The 18,456-nt window shown below is 51.6% G+C and overlaps 1 protein-coding gene across 2 annotated transcripts in view; it reads right to left on the bottom strand.

The window, feature by feature from the left end:
* Window positions 1-229: 229 nt before the first annotated feature.
* Window positions 230-18,456, bottom strand: part of MRC2 (mannose receptor C-type 2) — a 111,417-nt gene continuing 93,190 nt past the window's right edge. For both annotated transcript variants that reach the window (XM_090044145.1, XM_090044143.1), the window contains exons 19-30: window positions 15,799-15,899; window positions 14,743-14,888; window positions 13,837-13,951; window positions 13,443-13,606; window positions 11,855-11,963; window positions 10,594-10,832; window positions 9,964-10,132; window positions 8,459-8,608; window positions 7,761-7,880; window positions 6,534-6,713; window positions 5,059-5,085; window positions 230-3,897 (exon numbers count right to left, since the gene is read on the bottom strand). In XM_090044145.1, the coding sequence (XP_089900271.1) occupies window positions 3,677-3,897; window positions 5,059-5,085; window positions 6,534-6,713; window positions 7,761-7,880; window positions 8,459-8,608; window positions 9,964-10,132; window positions 10,594-10,832; window positions 11,855-11,963; window positions 13,443-13,606; window positions 13,837-13,951; window positions 14,743-14,888; window positions 15,799-15,899 (1,741 nt within the window). In that variant the 3' untranslated portion in view covers window positions 230-3,676. The remainder of the gene's footprint in view (window positions 3,898-5,058; window positions 5,086-6,533; window positions 6,714-7,760; window positions 7,881-8,458; window positions 8,609-9,963; window positions 10,133-10,593; window positions 10,833-11,854; window positions 11,964-13,442; window positions 13,607-13,836; window positions 13,952-14,742; window positions 14,889-15,798; window positions 15,900-18,456) is intronic.

Below are 18,456 nucleotides of genomic sequence, written 5' to 3'. Positions count from 1 at the left end.
ATGTGCATAACTGTATATACATACCTTGCTTAAATCTCATGGACTTAAATATGTGAGCACATTCTTACATGTAAGCGATGTTTCTGTTCTGTACTGGGTAAGGTAGGTTTCCTGAATCAGGGACAGAAAACCAAGTTACAAAATTGGCAAAGTAAATATTTTGAGCTCAGCTGGTCAAATCCAACGCTCCTGAATTCCAAACTCTGACTCTTCTAACCCTTATAGAGGAAGATTGGAATTTACTGTTTTTTTCAAGGGAAACTGCTCAGTAAGTTAGCACCAAATGTTATGTATCTCCTTACAGTGGCAGGGCTAGAACTCAAGGTATGGATAGTCCTTCTGCTCCTTTTCTTGTTCTTGTTTTGTTTTTTTGGTTTTGCAGTGACTGAGATTTAAAAGAGAACGACAACAGCCACCATAATCTTGGAACATAGCAAAAACTAGTGGGTAAGTCCCTTAGCTGTCTGCATAGCAGCAGTTACTAGACAAACACAACTCCATCATCAGCAGAGCAGACTTTAGGAGAAATGGTAGGACATTCCCATGCTGAGAGGCAGGTTAAACCTCACCTCAAGCTTGACATGCCCTTTAGGAATCTAAAGAAAGAAAAACCTGGTGTTCGCCACATGAAATAAGGAAAAAACTGGTAAGGAAGGATATTTTATTTCCAAGCTTCTAGAAGGATCTTACAAATGAGAGAGTAAAAAAATTGCAAAACTTTTATATATGTATGTTTGTATATGTGTGTGTATATATACACATATATACATACACATACATACATACACACACACACACACACCGGGTCCTTTTAAGCATTTCTTCACATTATTCTAATGGTGATAGGAAATATTACTTAACTGTACATGCATTTTTCCTGTAATCCTGATCAGTTACCAGAGGACAAGATTCTCATACAGCATTCCCCTAGACTGCTGTTTTGTTTGTTATTTTACCTTGAAAGAAGAAAAAAAGAATGAGATTGCTCGAACCACAAAAGGGTGTTAAAGAGTGTGAGGATCGCTGTGAGTGAGGGACTAAAAGCCATGCATAAGTCAGACAGAACTATGCAGCCTTCCCCACACCACCCTGTCACTGCGCTTCATTTCTAAGCTACATGTCTTTCCTCTTTCAAGCCTGGGCTCCCCCACAGTTTGACTGTCTTACAGACACAATCCTAGCCTGCAGTCTCCCTGCTAGGCCAGCCCCGTTCCCCCCATACCACATCTTTACCAAGGCACCTCAATCCTGAATGCTCTGCTAGTCCAGCCTTAGGCCCTCACTCAATTCTTCTGATGAACCCCTGTCCTGAGCTGCTACACGCTTATTATTTGAGGCCTCTTACACAGCCACCAGCTCTGCAAGCATATACCAATCCTGTCTTTCACACCTATTCCTGAATCTCCTAGCTAAGACACTTTAGTCTTGACCTGCAATACCAACTTTCTTCTCTTTTCTTGCCCCCATTGACCTCCATACAGCTGTGCCAGCGCATTCTGTCCCAACCAACCCTTCTTACACTCGGCATCTGGAGATCCCAGCAGCCAATGCTGCCAATGCTACCTGTGTGTGTGATGTAGACAGGTGCCTAGTGGGGACTGGGATGAGCTCAGCAACTTCTTTTTCATCCTCATCAGGATTTCTCACCCAGATCTTTAGAGCTGAAAGGCTGAAGGCATTTGTCTACTGAGCCACACAGGCCCCCTGAGTCTATGTGTAAAGACAAACAGCTCCAAACTATAAAGACCCTCAGGAAATAAATGCAGACAGAGCCAAGGCAGAGAAATGGACCCAGGGCAGCACTATTGTCTCCAAAGTGCCCCTTGCTATGGAATGTTGTGGTGGCTTTTAGACAAAGTCAGAAATCAACAAAACCAACCCCCCTCCCGCCTCCCCCACCAAATTTTTCAAACACTTAATTTCCAGCTTAAGTGAACTCAACAGATTTAAAAATTCACATAGGTGCCATAAAAAATAGAACAACAACAATTAGCTATTTTCCATTGTCTTTAGAACAAAAATTCAAGCCTTTGGGGGCAGAGGGCTAAAAATAAGTGTCTCTTGCAAGGGAGAGGTGGGGGGTCTGTTGTCCTGCTTCTGTGGTCTCGCAGGCCTCCTCTGTGTCCCATTCCTATCAGAGAAAACCCCTGAAGTGCTGAATGTCTCTCCCTGTCTCCAGTCATCCAGGATCCTGACCCCAGCAGAGGTTGGTTGCTGAAGCCAGATGGTGGAGTGGAAAGGCTGAGCTCCATTCCCAGCTTCTGCCCCAGGAAACCCAGGCTTCTTATTGCACAGCTCAAAAGCAAGGAAGAAGGCTCAGGCATTGCCTTCCTCCTTCACAACTATACTTTACACACGAAACAGGCAACCACAAACACCCCAGCCATCTGTGTGAAAGAAGGTATATATTCAGCACGCATTTGATACAGTATAGTGAGAAGCTACCATTCCCTTAAAAAACAAAACTAAACAAATCTGAAACCACCCCCCACCCCCCGCTCATATCCTCATTATCACAGACCAAGGGAGGTGACCAATTGCAAACAAAGTAATGATCCATCTTGTTCCCCAACCCCAGGCATATGATTATTCTGAAAGTCAGCAGAGTTTAACAGCAGAAGGGCAGGTATGGAAGAGACGGCGCTGGTGGGAAAAACCCTCCACTGAGCATCTCGCTAGTTGGGCACTGGAAGAGGGAATGCAGAGAGCAACTTTTGTGAAGCCTTTTATGTTTCCCTTGCATCTGAGCATCTATCCTGTCAGAAGTGTGCTGTTGAAAGAGGGTGGCCACTACTTGGATCTGGGGAAGAGGTACAGTGGGCTGGAGTTGGGCAGCAGAGTCTGCCTGGCACGCTCTGGCATAAATGCAATGGTACAATGAAGTCTGAAGGAAGGGCTGGGTGAGAAGCCAGCCCCTTGCAGCAGGCTCTCTGGAATTGGCCCCTATGCTAGAAGAGGAAGGAGCACTCACACCTTCATGCCTGGGGGACAGCAGAGCCCCTGCTAGGGGTATTTTGCCTTCTGATCACCAGGAAGATCTCACTGACTGCTGGAGGAGGTGGTAGGATACCAACTCTGATGGTGTGGTCAGGGTAGGGGAAGGCCTTGTGCAGTGATGGCTCTGACAACGGGGAAGAGATTCCCCAGGCACAGATATCTGCACAGAGGCCTTGCACCTAGATACGTGTGTAATGGAGAGGGGTTGGGTTTAGAGACATTTCACTCTGGAGAGACTTCTTTTTGGTACCCAGCCCATTTTCTCCTTTAGGGGAACCAGTCCAGGGGGCTATCTCCAGGCCCTAAATGGCCAGGCTTGTTTGCACCTGAGGGAAACACATTTGGGTTCCTGAAAACGTCACCAAAAAGCCTGGGGGAAGGCTCTGCTCTTACTCAAAGGCCTCATCACCTCCTCACTTATGCAGGTGACCTCGTTGTGGATGCAGAAAATCCCTCCTGCCTGAAAAGCAGATGGGGGTATGTGGTGTCTTCCTGGGAATAGGAAGCTGCATTGGATTTCCTGTGAAAAAAGGCCCTCACATTCCACCCCCAGCCTCCAGTCCCTCTTCCCAGCCCCTGCAGCAGTGCTTCTGCTGTTGCCCTTTGCTGACCCTGCATATCTGATTTTGTTTAGGGGTGGTGTGTATAGTGCTTTCAGCCCCTCCCCACCTCTCCCCCATTAGTCTTGCTGTTCATTCATCTCCATGTCCGACACCAGGATGTTCTTCTCAGCGGATTCGTTGGGGTTGGAGGTAGTGCGGCTGTAGCGGGCGCTCTCGAAGGCCCCCCGCTCTGAGCTCCGCCGGCGCTTGTATAAGTAGATTGTGATGGCTATCAACACGCACAGTGCAAGCGTCGAGAGGATGACCACAGCAATGGCAGTTGTATTCTCTGAGAGAGCTGGGTAGAGGGAGGGAAGGCCTGTGAAATCCACCCTGCCCCCTCCATAGTCTGTGGTGCCATCTCCATCGAGAGGAAAGGAGACTGAGCCACAGAGCAGAGAGACGTGCCACAAGGTCAGTGGGCACAGAACCTGTACATCCCCACTCCCAGTTCCACATGTCAGCTGCTGGAAGCTTCACCAGGCAGGTGGATGAAGCTGCTCTCACTCCTCAGAGGTCACTACGACAGACAGCTCCCTCTAGCCCAGACAGGTGAGCTCAGTCTCCAGGCAGGGGAAGCTCACTGGAGAGCCAGGATATGGCCCACCAGGGAGTGTCTATCTAGCCTGGTTGCCACTCATTATGTGCAAGAGAGATCCCATCATGACTGCAATGCCCACCATGTCCAGGAGGAAGGGAGCAGAGCAGCCAGACCACATAATCTTCCTCCATACTGCTCAGATGGGGGGTCCCTGGGCTTGAAAATTTACAGAGGGAACATTAAATGAGAGAGTCCAAAGAAGAGCCACCCATATGATCAGTCTTAAAAGGCAAGCCATATAATGCAAGGCTGAGGGATCAGGGACTCCTCAGCCTGAGGAAAAGAAGGCTGAGAGGGGACCTGGTAGCAGCTTACTACTACACTAGGGGAGTACATCAAGGGTTCAGTGAACAACTGTTCACCAAGGCACCCAAGGAGAAAACTAGGAGTAATGGCCACAAAAACTCCTGGAAAATTGATTCAGGCCTAACACTAGGGAAAACTTCTTCACAGTTGGGTTGTCCAGACTGGAATAAACTCCCTCCAGAGGTGGTGCAATCACCTACCCTGGAAATCTTCAAGAGACTAGACAGTCACCTTGCTGGGGTCACCTAACCCCAAGTTGTCTTTCCTGCTTGGTGCAGGGGGCTGGACCCGATGATCTTCCAAGATCCCTTCTGGCCTTACAAACTATGAATCTATGAAAAAATCAAATGGCTGGAGAAGGCTCCAGCCATCCTACTAGAGATGGTTACTCTTGATAGCATGAATGGCAATCCAGCTGTGTGAGCCCCACCAGCTCTTGCAACAAACCCTTTCAGCACTGGCTATTGGTCCTGAACAACCCCTGAGAGCAGGGGCTGAAGTGGAACATGACCATGTGCCTGTACTGATTTGTGATTCCTCTGCATCACTCACCTGATTGGGGGGAGTTGCTTTCCTCAACTGCAATGGGAACAAAGAAAGAGACAGATGAGTAGCCAGCCATGGCACCCTTCATTCCAGCTGCATTCATGCCAGTAGAGAATGGCACCTGCAGGGCCCACCCTGCACCCACTGAGACCTTGGAGCCCACTGACACTGCCTTGCATGCACAGTGGCCTGAGCACCCACTCTGTCCCCATCTCTATATGTACCAGGGACTGGCATTCTAGCCTCCAGGACTTCCCTGGCTTGGGGATGATACTACTGCAGGAGGAGATGCTTTCACCCAAAGCCCCACACATTAAAGGCCCTGTGGCCTGACATTGATTATGCCCAGTGAGAAGTGGGCAGGTCCTTCACTGTTCCAGTGGGTGAAACAAACAGCCATTGTCAGATGCTAAGCAGCAGGATTACAGGAACAGCCTTGTGGACAGTACCAATTAGCTCTTCTCTTGCTGATTAGCCTACTTGCAGTGCCAGGCAAATGTGACCTCACTGTCTCCTATGGCCAGTGCTCAAGACCACCGTTCTGGAACTCAGGCATGCAAATATGGGCAGAAGTACAGGTACAGTAAAGCAGGAGGAAGCAGCAGGTGCACAGGTCCTTGCCCGATTCCCTGCCTTGCCAAAAGGTGGTGCAACCACTGGACTCATGCATCTTATACTTCATGTGACTCTCAACAGCTTGTAGATAGGGACACTCACAGAGAGCTCTATTTTATGAGCCACTTACTGAAGACATTCAGCCCTCCTAGGGTCTCAGAGCCAAGCTCACAGGAGCCCTGTGTGTTAGGGTTAATGAGGACATGTTTACTCCAAAGGCTGCCCAGTCAGGTAAACCAACAGGTAAACTAGGGTGTGAGCTTACAGCATATCTGCTGTAACTGCCCATGGGCATGAGACATAGCTCATCTTCCTTGCACTGAGGGACAAGCTACCTCACCCTGGTCATGTAATATAATTGACGCATTATGTTTTCCTCATGGCATCTTGCTTGTGTGCTCATATCCAAACACAAGCATCACAGGGCTCTCATTGAAGACATATGCAGTAGGAGCAGGAGTTAGAGCTAGCCAGGCTTTTCCCCAAATGCAGCCTCTGAGGCTGTCTCAGTCTTAGCCCACAGAAACCCCTGCTGTCCAAGACCCAGGCTCTTCACACACTATTCCATTCACCCCATCATTCACGGTGACCTGCAGCAACTCCTGCTGTGTCAGTCCTGCTTTTTTCCCCAAGCAAGGTATGATCACTCTCTGCTGGGCTGCACTTTGAGGGCTAATGACAAGGAGCTAAAAGAAGCTCCTTGTGAAGTGCCCTAAGCTGAAGGTGTCCAGGGGAGAAAACTATTAGTCCTCAACAGAGCCTCTGCCCCACAGGCATATATTTTGCACTGGCAGGGAGTCACTCAGTGCCAAGTAACACCAGAGGAACTGAATCAAGAAAGTCAACAGGCTTCTCAGGCTTCTTACCTCGGGGGATTTTACAAATGACCCCCATGGTGACATTTGTGCAGGAGCCAAGGCGCCACACCCCATTATTGCTCTGGATCCAGTAGCAGCTGTTTTGGCTCAGCATGTTTGGTCCTGTGTCGTGGTGGCCCCAGTTCGAGTAGTTGACGACCGTGTTGTCATGCCAAACCAAGGTACCCCCTAGAAGAAGGGCGGAGGTGAGCAGGTGAATATGCTGTGCCACAAGGGTGCTGCAAAGAGCACCCAATGTTGCCTGGCTGCAAGCAGTGGTAATGATGGGTTTTCAGGACACCTAAAGGGACACCACTAAATGAGGTAGGCAGCTGCTGCACTCGCTTCCAGCTTATACTATACCTCCTGCCATACAACGGCCTATTCTGATCCCACATGGTGTCCACAGAGTCTAGAAGTCTAGTGTGATGATGTGATTGGCTTGGCCACAGTACGCAGCAGGACTGGTAATGTCCAAAGGCCACACCTCCATCTTACAGGCTGGAGCTGTAAAGTGCACCACAGAAATGTGGGCCATGTTTGGCCACAGAAAGCACTTGAACCAACCCTGGCAGGTGGTGCTGAATCCAAACAGCACAAATGGCCAGGGAGATCCTGGCAGACAGGCTGGCTCAACATGATTCAGGCACACAGAAGAGACAGTTTCAGACTGAATTCTCCGAGAAGCCCAGCGGGGCTGTAAATCTTCATCTGCCCTTAGCTTCTTTTACTCTTTTCTTTGCCTCCTCAGTTACATTGTATGTATAAATACAGACAATCATTTTCACATTTACCCTGCCTCCCACATGCATAAAGTTCAACAGGTCCCTATGTGTAGAAGGTGCAAGGCAGTTGTGTGTACAAGCCTGCGCTTGAATATAAAGGCATCAGTCTGTGCACCCTTGCCTGACTTTGGCAGGCACACGATCCCTTGGTTTGCTGTGGAATGTACTGAGGACAATGGCAGCATCACTAATCTCAACCCTAGCAATTCCCTTTTGTGTGCCACCAGCCCTTCTGCACCGGAGGGTCTATACCATGAGTCTCATTTATGCAGTCAGGGAAACTGACTGCTGGAGAGGCAAGGTCTGTGGAAGACCTGGAGATGGAACCAGTGCTCTGAAGCCAGGCTGCCTCTGTCAGCACCCATGATTTGCAGAAGCACAGCTCCAGCATCTCCCATGATTAAAGGTCTTTAGCAGAATGCTATCTTCCTTTGCAATATGTCTATTTTACCTTTGGGGTTAAAGGTCATCCCCAACCAGGCACCTTTGGACTGGCTTTCATAGGCCTGGAGATGCTCCCAAACAAAGACGTTCTCCGTCTCATCATGGATGGACAGCACCGTGCCACCAGCTGTGGAGGGAAAGATGCATCAAGCAGAAAGCCTGCAGAATTAATGGAAGTGGGGCAATACCTTTCAGTTCCAGTAAGGGGTTTGCTTGCTTTCTTCAGACCTACCAAAACCAAGATCCAGGCCCAGTCCCAGGCTAGCTAATTAGCACTCCGAGGCATATCATCAGGAGCATGAAGTGTCCTAATCCCATGGACATTAATAGATCTATGACAACTGATACCCTCTGTCCTTGAGAAAGGAAATTACTAACTGGATTGGGCTAATTAAATGCTGATGAAGCAGGACAAAGGTGCCCCAAAACAACCTGTAAGTCTAGCAGGTAAACTCTCAGGATGGAGATGCACAAGAGGACTGTGCCAGGAAATAAGGAGGGGATGCCCACTGGTTGGGACTCAATCTGAGTGACACTGAGCACCAGAGCCTGGGTAACAGCATCCTCCTCTCCTGCTTGTGACTACTGAACCTAGAAGAGGCCATCCAGGGCCCTTGGTTCCTAGGGATTTCAGAAGTTCTGGCCATCTCAAGTTTCTAGTGTTGCTGTGCTGTGCATCTCCCTACTCTAACATGTTGCTCATACCTTTCTGGCATCTCTTCATGGCATCCTTATGGCCCAGAGTGACCTCCATGTGGAAGGTGTAGCAATTATCCCTGAAGGGAATCCAGGAGGAATCTTCAAGTGATTTGGGGCAACTCCCATTGAAGCTCCACTTGTGCGTTCGAGGGGGCCCTGCAAAGGAGGGGAACACCAGGCAACTTTAAGAGATGGCAAGATAATGAGATGGGAGTGGGGAAGACAGACCAGAGCACTGCAGGGGAATACTTCCCTACAGTGGAGGCTTTTACAGAGGCTATAGCTGGCCAAGACACGTGCTATGGCATAGCTATCCCTTGTATTGCACATGTGGAAGGGAAAGGCAAAAGCTAACTTTTGCACCTCTGACAAGGAGGTCAGGTGAGATCCTATGGCAAGGGCAAGCAAAGTCCAGCATACAGGCCATGTTGGGCCTGCAGCGGACTCCATTTCCCAGCAGCCCCCCCCCGCCTGCCTTGCTGCAGTCAGTTTTCATGGAGACTTCAGGAGTGGTAGCACCCTGAAAGCATGGGGCCAGGGTTTCCATGAACACTAGCCCAAGCAGCACTGGCAGGGTGTGCAGCTGGGCAGGGAGCTGCTCTGGGGCTGGAGTCAGGGCCCTGGCTGCTCAGGCTGGTATCCATGGAAACCTTGGCCCAGTGCTGTCACAGCTGCACCACTCCTGGGGTCTCCATGGAAACCGGCTGCAAGAAGGCAGGCAGGGGCTGTTGGGAAATGGAGTCTGTCTGCCGGCCAGATACGCCATCCTGCCCACCCCTGTCCTATGACTGCCTCGTTGCAAATGCCTCAGACAACCAACCACCTTGAATCTGAGGACTGGACCCTGGTGCCCCTGACAGAGCTCTCAAAATGAGAATTGTGTCCCACATTAGGAAAATTGGTCCTGCATCTTTACCAGCCATGCACAATGAACCTCCATTTACTCTAACAGGGGTTCTTAGCTGCTGGTCCTCAGCTACACTGCATGGGTTGCAAGAACAGATCTGGGGTGGAGGAGAGATTAGCTGACCTCCTAATATTCCCAAGGCACCAACCAGCACCATGCTGAAAAGACACACTGCTATGAATGTGCTAATTAGCTGTCTCTCAGCTGATCAAATTGGTCTACCTGCAGTGGCACTATGAAGCAGCTGCACCACACTACCTTAATTTCCAGCATGGCTATTTCCGCTTCCAGACATACATCTCAGAGCTATAGAGGGGCCTGGGTCTTGGTTTCCTGGAGTTGGTTGCTTTATCAGTGAGAGCTGGAAAAGTTCCTCTGCCCCCCACTGAAGGTTTGCAGAGCAGCTGTACAGCAAGCCTTCTCCAGGAGGCACACTTGTCACCCTACTGGTATGGGTCATAGCTTGGAGCCACAAAACAACCCTTGAGAACATGCACTGGAACACTTGCACTCTGCAGCTGAAAAGCCCTGGGGCACCTGACATGCCTTTCCCCAGACTCTGCCAGTCTCTCCAGCATTTGCAAGATGCTGGAAACGCACTCACCTGTACTGATCTTGCAAACAGCCCCTTGCAATCTGGTGTCACAGCTGGCTGTTCGCCAGGACCCATCCACATCCATGTAGGAGCAGCCTGTGACCTGCTGGGGCTCACCATCCTGCCAGTTGACATAGTAAAGACTCTCCTCTGTGAACCATGAATAGCTCCGGCCTCCCTGGGAACCAGTGACAAAGAGGAAGGCTCAGAGGCTGCTCAGACCCACAACACTTGTCACCCCTCATGCTTGTCTGGGGGAATGGCCCCTGTGACCCTACCTCTGGGGTTGTCAACTGGGGGTATGCTTACCCCCAGGGGTACTTGGGAAGGCCCTAGGGGGGGTACGCGTGGGTGGGTGGGGATGGAATGGCAGAACCCCCCACTGCTACCTCCCAGGAGTAGGGCCAGGAGGTGGGGGGCAAGGGCAGTGGAGTCCCTCTGCAGGCTGCACAGGCGCCAGCCAGTCGGCTGGACATGGGGTGGGGGGGAGGGGGGTGAAGCTCACGTGTGACGGCTGCTGCCGCCACTCAGCACCCCACACTGCTGCCGCTCTGTGTCCAGCTGCGTACACCCCCCTCCCCACACCATCTGGTCGCCAGGGGTACACTTATTTAAAAAGGTTGAAAACCCCTGCCCTACCTCATCATTGGCCAGGCCAATCCAGAGAGGGGCCCGCAAGCTGCTGATTGCCTGAGTGAGGTAGGCCTGTGTGTAAGGGTCCAGCACGCTGGCTAGGGTGGTGTTGTGGGTCTCACACAGCAGCAGGGCCTCATGCCACTTCAGAGGTTTCTGCAGGATGCGGTAGGTGCTGTTGAGATAAGAGAGCGTGGAGTTGGGGGAAGGGGGATACGTCGTCCGGGAGGAGCTCAGGGTTGGGTCTGTGGATGGAAAGAGGCAAGGTCAAACTGCTGTCACAAGTCTCCCCTCACACCAGAATAACACTGCTCTACCCTTCTGCATGGCCCTCCCTCTGGGCACAAGCACCCATGAGCAGGCATAGATATGCACTGGTGAGCAGGCATGAATATAACCATGTGTACAGAAACCCAGGTGGAGTCAATGTTCCCACTCTGCGCACACATCTCACTGGGCCCAATACTGCTGGCAGAAAAGCACCCGTGTGCCAGCAGGCAGTGTCCTGCCACAGGGGATGACTCTGCCATTGGATGCCCTATGAGCATCAAGAGCTGGGCACAGCACAGGGCAAGAAGTGACTCATGGGCTCAGCATCTCAGTTCCTGGGCAATGGGACTGGGAGATCTGCAACTGCAGTCTCTGGGGACAGAGTGTATTATACAGTGCTTACAGTGCAGGGAGTAGGTGGGGAGGGACTGCCCAACAGCAGGTTACGGAAACACAAGAGGTGAGACTTTTCCTGGGGAGCTGTTCAGCACTCTGAGATGCGCCTGGCCTAGCATTAGAAATGGGCCCACATGCATGCATGCATATGAATACACACAGGCATGCGCACAGATGTGGACACTGGGATGCGCACACACACGCATGGATGCACGTGCGTGCACACACGCGCACACACACACACACCCTTCCCCCTCTACCCCCGGATAGCATCTTGACAACACACTCATTCTCTGCTTCCCAGGGGGAACCTGCAACTGGATTTGGACTGTCAGCACCAGAAACATGTGTCATGTTTGCAGGGCAACCAGACTACGTGGGGACCCTATAGAAACCAGAGATGGCTGAACACTGAGGGCCGGCTTGGAGCACAGCCACCTGCCTGGTTCATTAGTGCTGGCTGGAGCAAAGCCCAGCTGCAGCCAACAATCTCAGCGGAAGATGCCTACACCAGGTCATAGCTCATTTCTGACCTCAGCACTGTCCTTGTCTTCTCTTGGCAGGTGCCCTCCCTGCCAACCCAATGCCTTCTGCCCCATACCTATGCTTCGCTGGCAGATAAACCCGTGCATCTCCTCCAGGCAGTTCCTGTCGTCCCAGCGGCCGGTGAAGTGGGGAGGGGCGCCATGCCAAACCACAGCACAGTTAGTCTGCAAAACAGCACCCAGTAGGGTCAGGGCTACCTCTGTGAGCCCTGCTCTATTCACTGGAGGGCAGCTAGCTGGTTGAGCTGGCTCAGAGTGCAGCACACTGTTGTGTGGTGTGAGCTGAGCTCGCTCCTGTGGCTGCTGGCCTGACCAGGCTTTCCAGAGGCATCCTCTCCAGACACATCTAATACACCCTGTACAGCAGATGGAGACACTCTGGCTCTGAAATTTCCCAATGCAAACAGGGGCAACCAGCCCTAGAGGTGTTTGGCAATTCTCAGTGTCTGAGGAGGAGTGGGGCAGAAGTCTTGATCATCGTGAGTGGAGGCACTCAGAACAGATTTGTTATGTAAGTATTTGTACCTCACTGATTGGAGCTGAAAGGACAGCAACCCCATGCTCTGCGATGGGGGGAAGAGCTGGCTTTTGCCACCTAGCTGGGGATCCCCTACCTTCCAAGGATTAATTCCTCTAGTGACACAAGCTCTGTGGCACCTGCTCTCAGCCCCAGTGCATGGGGCATGACTGGAACAAAGCCAAGCTCTAGCAATCCCCTTCAGGAGCAGCACCCCTGAAAGCTGCTTTACAGTGAGCTGGGAGCCAAACTAGGCTGCTGTCAGTTGTGGTATGGTGGAGGACAGGTTGGCATAAAGGCCATAAGCCAGACTCCTCCTCAGGTGTGCCAAGCGCTGTTGGGAGCCCCTTCAAGAGTGCTCTTGACTGAACCACCCCTCTCTATCCTGGTCCCATCTCACTGCCTGGGGACAGCACGTGGGTAGCATGAGAGGAGGCAAAAGTGGAAGAGGCCCTGGGACAAAGGCCCATTCCTCCTGCCAGTGCAGATGTCTAAACTGTATGTTCTACTGTTTCACTTTTAAACAAGGGTCTTTCTTATACTGCATGGGTTGTAAGAACAGATCTGGGGTGGAGAAGAGATCAGGTGAGACAGCTAATTGGCACAAGCATAGCAGTGTATCTTTTCAGCATGGTGCTGGCTGGTGCTTTGGGAATATTAGGGGGTCAGCTGATCTCTTCTCCAATTCTAATTATCCTGTGAAATAGGGTTCCCAACCCCTCTCTTAACAGACTGTTCCACTGCCAGACCACCCTTTCTTAGGTCCCAGTGCTCTTGTGATTCCCCTGAAATTGTCTCCTCTCCCCAACAGGGCTCATATTCCCCAAACACCTGCTGATGGCCCCTCCCCCTGCCAGCTACGATTTAGCCAAGTAGCACTGAGGGATGGGGGGCAATGATCTTATTGGTCAGCACCAAGGACTGGTAGATAATACTGAAGTATGCTTCAGTGCTTAAGCAGATCACTGACTCCTGCAGATTAGGGGGCCTTTGCTGGTGCAGGGTTCCTGCACCTTCCTTGGAAGCAGCTGGTGCTGGGCACTGATAACGACGGGTACTAGGCCAGATGGAACCCTGGCCTGATCTGGGCTGAAACGACAGGTTAAGAGGCCATGGGAGTCACTCACTGGTTTCTCACTGGATGTGGAGCTGCCGTATCCAGAGGGCTCCCCAGGGGCCCAGTTGATGTATCTGAGCGGCTCGGATTCCACCCACTGGAACTCCTTCTTGGCATCATGGAGGCCAATCCAAAGGTCAAAGGTTATGTTTGGAAGCTGGGAGGTTATAAAAGCTGGAAAATGAAAGTATGGATGTGAGAGAGAAAACCAACTATTCCAAGGAGGTATGGGTCCCTGCACCTGGCCCCATGGCTTATCCAAACAGCTGCTGCACCCAGGACATGCTCTGCTCTCAGGGCCAAAGCATTCTAGGACCAGTTTCCTCCCAGGCAGCAATTTTGATCCTGCAGTTTTTTTGAAACTGCAGAGCCCTGGCAGCAGCAAAGAAGCCCCCTGGCCCTACCTTGCTCGAGGTAGTTGGAGATAGTGGCCAGCACAGCGCCTTGGCTCTCACACGCCTGTTTTGCATCCTGCCAGGTCACCTTCTCTGCCTTGTCGTGGCCATTGAAGCTGAAACACTGGGCAAGGCCATGGGCAGATGAGTAATGTGTCCCAGAGAGCAATGCATTCAGCAGCTGGCTCTTCCCTCCCCATCCCTCCTCTCCGCCCCGGTAACAAATCTTAGTATTTAACTCTATTCTCATATACTTCTTACATCTTTATCCCCATCCACAGGCACTTCATTCCCAGCTGTGCATCTACGCCCCCAAGCACCCTGTATTCCCTACCTAGCCACATCCTCACCCCACCTCCCACCCCATGCAACTCCCTGCTTCACCACACAAGTATCCTCCCACACCCTCCCTCAATTCTCTACATAGAATTTCTGTCCGTCAACTCCCTCCAGCCCAGCCTTCCCCACCTCCACAACCTCAGAAAGCATCCTAGATGTTCCCATGGAATCAGACATACCAGGCAGATCTTGGAACAATCACATGTTCCCACATGCAGACACTGATCCCACATGCAGGCACTGATCACTACATTATACACACTCACACCCATGCTGGACCCCACCTCTCATCTGTTCATGCAAGCACACCATAACGTCCCAGCTCTGCATACACACTCACCGTCCCTGCGTGCCTCTCCTCCCACCTCCAATGCAGCATTTCCTTTCTAATCCATCCCACAGCTAGGTAGTGCAGACAGCAGCTGCGGCATTGCTGCCCCCAAGGGGCCACAAACCATGCCTGCAGGCTCATGGCCTTGCAAAGTGCCTCTCTGCAAGTGTATACGCAGGAATATAAACAAGCGCACACAAGTGTGACCAGGGTCAGATGCTGGGTCTGTAGGCCTCCTGTCGTACCTTGCTGAAGAATGGGATCCAGCCTCTAGCACAGCCACCAGGAACAGGAGTGGGCAATGGTGGGAGGGTGGGCTTCATGGCAGTGGAGGTACTCCGTTTGCAGATGTATGGCAGAGCAGTCAGACACTTCTGGTCACCCCAGTCCTCTGCAGAGGAAAGGAATGCATAGGCCTCTTCTACTGCAATCTTGCACCCCAACTGGTGGAGGCAGCACCATGGAAATGAGCATGGTGATGACAAAGTACCAGCTCCCTCAAGCACTGAGCCATCATCTTGACACATCTGGAACAGGCATGCTCAGGCAAGGTGAGTGCATGGAGAATGGCTGTACCAGATACAGTGTGCATCCTCTATCCCTCATAAGACACAAGACCTGGCTAGTGCAGAGCAGTGACTCCCAGTCAATAAGCTGTTGGGCAAATGACTTAGGCCAAGGCTTCAACAGTGGTCATTACCTTTGGGTGTCCCTGCTAAGCCGCCCCAGGCTTCAACAGTGGTCATTATCTTTGGGTGTCCCTGCTAAGCCGCCCCAGGCTTGACACATGGACCTAGTGAAGCTCTCTGTCTGCAGCCATGGGCATCAGGCCCCTCTGAACATCAGGCCCAAGATGTCTCCTGTTGGGCTCCTCAAAATCATATACCACTCACAAAAGTGTTGGTTGCCCCATTTCTGGCCTCATTCCTCCTGCCAGTAAGTGGGGGTAATGGTACTAAGCCAACTTGTGGGGATTTGGGGTAGGACAGGAAGTGTTGTTGCTGAATGTGGTTACATAGTGTTAGGAGGGCTGTTTCTTTGTCTTGTGTCTATACTGTTGCTAAGGGGATGGCGTCACTGGCAGGAACACCTGAGCCAGCTTTAACCTCGGCTATACATGGCTGCTGGAAGCCCTGGGGATGTACCAGAGTAGCTAGCCCACAGTGCAGTCCATGTGGCTGTGTCTTCCCTGTTGAGGGAGAGCCATATCAAAACAGGCACAGGGATGATTCCCCATCTGGCTGTCAAACAGTCTCCAGACAGTGAAGAAACACCCATACATCCATTTGCAAACCTCTCACCTCTGCTGGCCGTCATATACACACACTTCCTGTCCTTGCTGATTGGCCGGGGTTTGCCTGGTGCCCATGAAATGAAATTCAGTAAGGAGCCGTCAGACCACCTGTGAAAGGCAATGTTAGGCAACATCATCCTTGCTCTGACTCTGCAGACCAGGCATGTGGGCTCTGACACTCTTAGGACATGTTTACAGAGAGTTATTCTGCACCAGCTGTTCCCATTCCACTCCATGTACAGACATACTTATTCTGGTGTAAGAGTGCTGTGCTTTGAATTAGCCAAGTTCCTGTTGGCCAAAGACATCTAACAGGAGAGGGGAAGCTTGAGACATAAGCCAGGAGCAAACCATACAGACAGCTGGGCAGAGGTGAGCAGGCTGGGCATGCACTGCAGGCATTTGCACCTGTGATAGGTTTAGCCAAGGTTTAACCTATCATTCCCTGGATGAAAGAGTGCATGCTGTGGAGTGAATTAGGAACAGCTAATCTATGTTAGAATTCACACCCTACCTTGCTCCAGATTAACTTCCACCATGTGCAGACAAGCCCTCTGGGAAGGCATCCAATTAGCTGGGACACCAAGTGGTTGGGAATAGCAGTGGCTGCTCTTGCACGAACTCTACCTGCTTCACAAACTGGCTGGTGTCTGCTACTGCTGCTGTCCCTCACATAGCCTGGACTGTGTCTAACCCAGAGGGATGGTGGGTGAGGGTTACAGAAACCCAAACACCAGCAGGGTTGAATGGCTGAGAAGTAATTTTGCACATGCTATTAATGTGATATAAGCTTCCTGCACAGTAAAATACTACACAGTAAGCCTTCCCTGGGAGCATGTCTACATGTGCACCCTCTTGCGAGTAAATCTACTCCCAGTGGGAGTAGCCTGATACAGGGATGCTCCGGCCCTGCTCTGCCCCACTGCCACAGCCAGGGGGAACTCCCGGTTCCCCTGGGGTGCTAGCCTGGGGGTTGGCAGGTGGAATGAGGGCCAGCCCCATGCGCATAGGGCCAGGAGAACCCTTCCAGCTGCAACTGTCTCTCAACCCTGTCCACATCAGGAGGGCTCCAGATGTGCACAGGGCGCGGAGACAGCTGCTGCTGCAGCTGGCAGAGCTCTCCTGGCCCCATGCACATCAGGACACACAGCTGCCAGCAAACCCCATACCCAGCGGGGCTTCCCTGCCCAGCACAGGTTGGCTTGAACCTGTCCTGCTCCTGGGACAGCTTCCAGGAGCAGGACAGGTCCCGGTCAGCCCCCTGCTGGGCAGAGAATCCCTGGCCAGCCAGGGGCTTGCTGGAAGCTGCGCTAGGAGTAGGACAGGTCCCAGCCAGCCCCTTGTTGGGTGGGGAATCTCTGCTCAGTGCTGGCAGCTGCCCCATAAGTGGGACAGCTGCCAGCGATTCCCTGGCTGAGAAGAGAAGCCTAGAGTTTCTCAGTCCTGGCACTGATTGGCTCCCAGCTCCTGGGGGGACCCAGGAGCTGAGCAGTGTCAGGACTGGAGATAGAGAACTCCCTCATCCTCTGTGGCCCCCTGCTGGTGTGGCTGACTGGGAGCAAATTTGCTCTTAGTCATCATCTACACAAGTGCTACTGCGCAGCAACTACTGTGCAGTTAATCTAATACCTGTATTTACAGGGATCAGTTAAATATGCAATAGACTAATTTACTGTGTGGTAAATGTCATACATGTGTAGACAGTGATGCTTTACTGTGCAGTAGGTTAGTCTACTGTGCAGTAAAGTGTCTTGTGTAGATGTGCCCAGGGGCAATTGTAAGGGATACTTTGCCAGCACTGGAAATGGGCCCAGGAGCAGCCCTGACTTATATGTGTGCGTCACCACTACTCCCTGCTAGATGCACTGCCAGGCAGGCTCCAGCACATCACTGGAACCTCAGCCTTGCCAGGCACCCTCAGTACAGGACCTAAGGCTAAGGAGCCCAGAAAGTGGTGTCAAATGGGATGCATCTGAGAAGTGAACAAAACAGGAATGAAGGGAAGAGGAAGGGGTGGGAAAGAGGCTTCTGCCCAACGCTGCACATTATACATATGGGAAATTCTGGCAAGATTAATATCCTATAAACTGAGTGTGCTTCCCTCTACTCCCACCTGCAGATCCCCTATGTGACTCTGGTTCCTCCTAGTGGTGTCTGGGCCACAAGATGTCAGTGAACCTAATGCAGCATTGGCTAGCAGAGCTGGGACATTCAGCTTGGGTAGCAGAGGCTCAAACTTCAAGATGCAGAGGCTTTGACTCAATCCTTTAGGCTTTTCAGGATGAAAGCCAGTTAAAAGGTGGTGAAGCTGGTGCTGTCTGCATGAGATTATGGGTGGAAGATGGGAACTCAATGTCCCAAAGGTAAACATGGTGGCTAACCCAGCTGGCAGAGGGCAATGGCTGTAGAGAAGGGGTCTGGTTGTTGGGTAGCTGCTTAGGATGAGTGGAGCTGGACTTCTTATTTGGCTATTAGCCCTCTGAACTGGATATGTTGCATCTCCTTCTCCCCTGACTGCCAGAAGGATGGGGATGCAATGTATGAGGGCAGGTTGAGGACAGAAAGGTGTAGGCAGTAAACAGGCAGACAAGATCCCTTGCCAGCTCTCAGCCAGCCACAGGCAGCTCTCATTGCAGTGGGCAGGGGAGGCTGGGTTCCCAACCTG

The sequence above is a fragment of the Crocodylus siamensis genome, chromosome 4, assembly GCF_052110815.1.
Source record: "Crocodylus siamensis isolate JL-2025a chromosome 4, ASM5211081v1, whole genome shotgun sequence".
NCBI lineage: Eukaryota > Metazoa > Chordata > Crocodylia > Crocodylidae > Crocodylus > Crocodylus siamensis.
The sequence above is the reverse complement of the archived record's forward strand: the minus strand, read 5'-3'. Positions and strand labels throughout refer to the sequence as shown.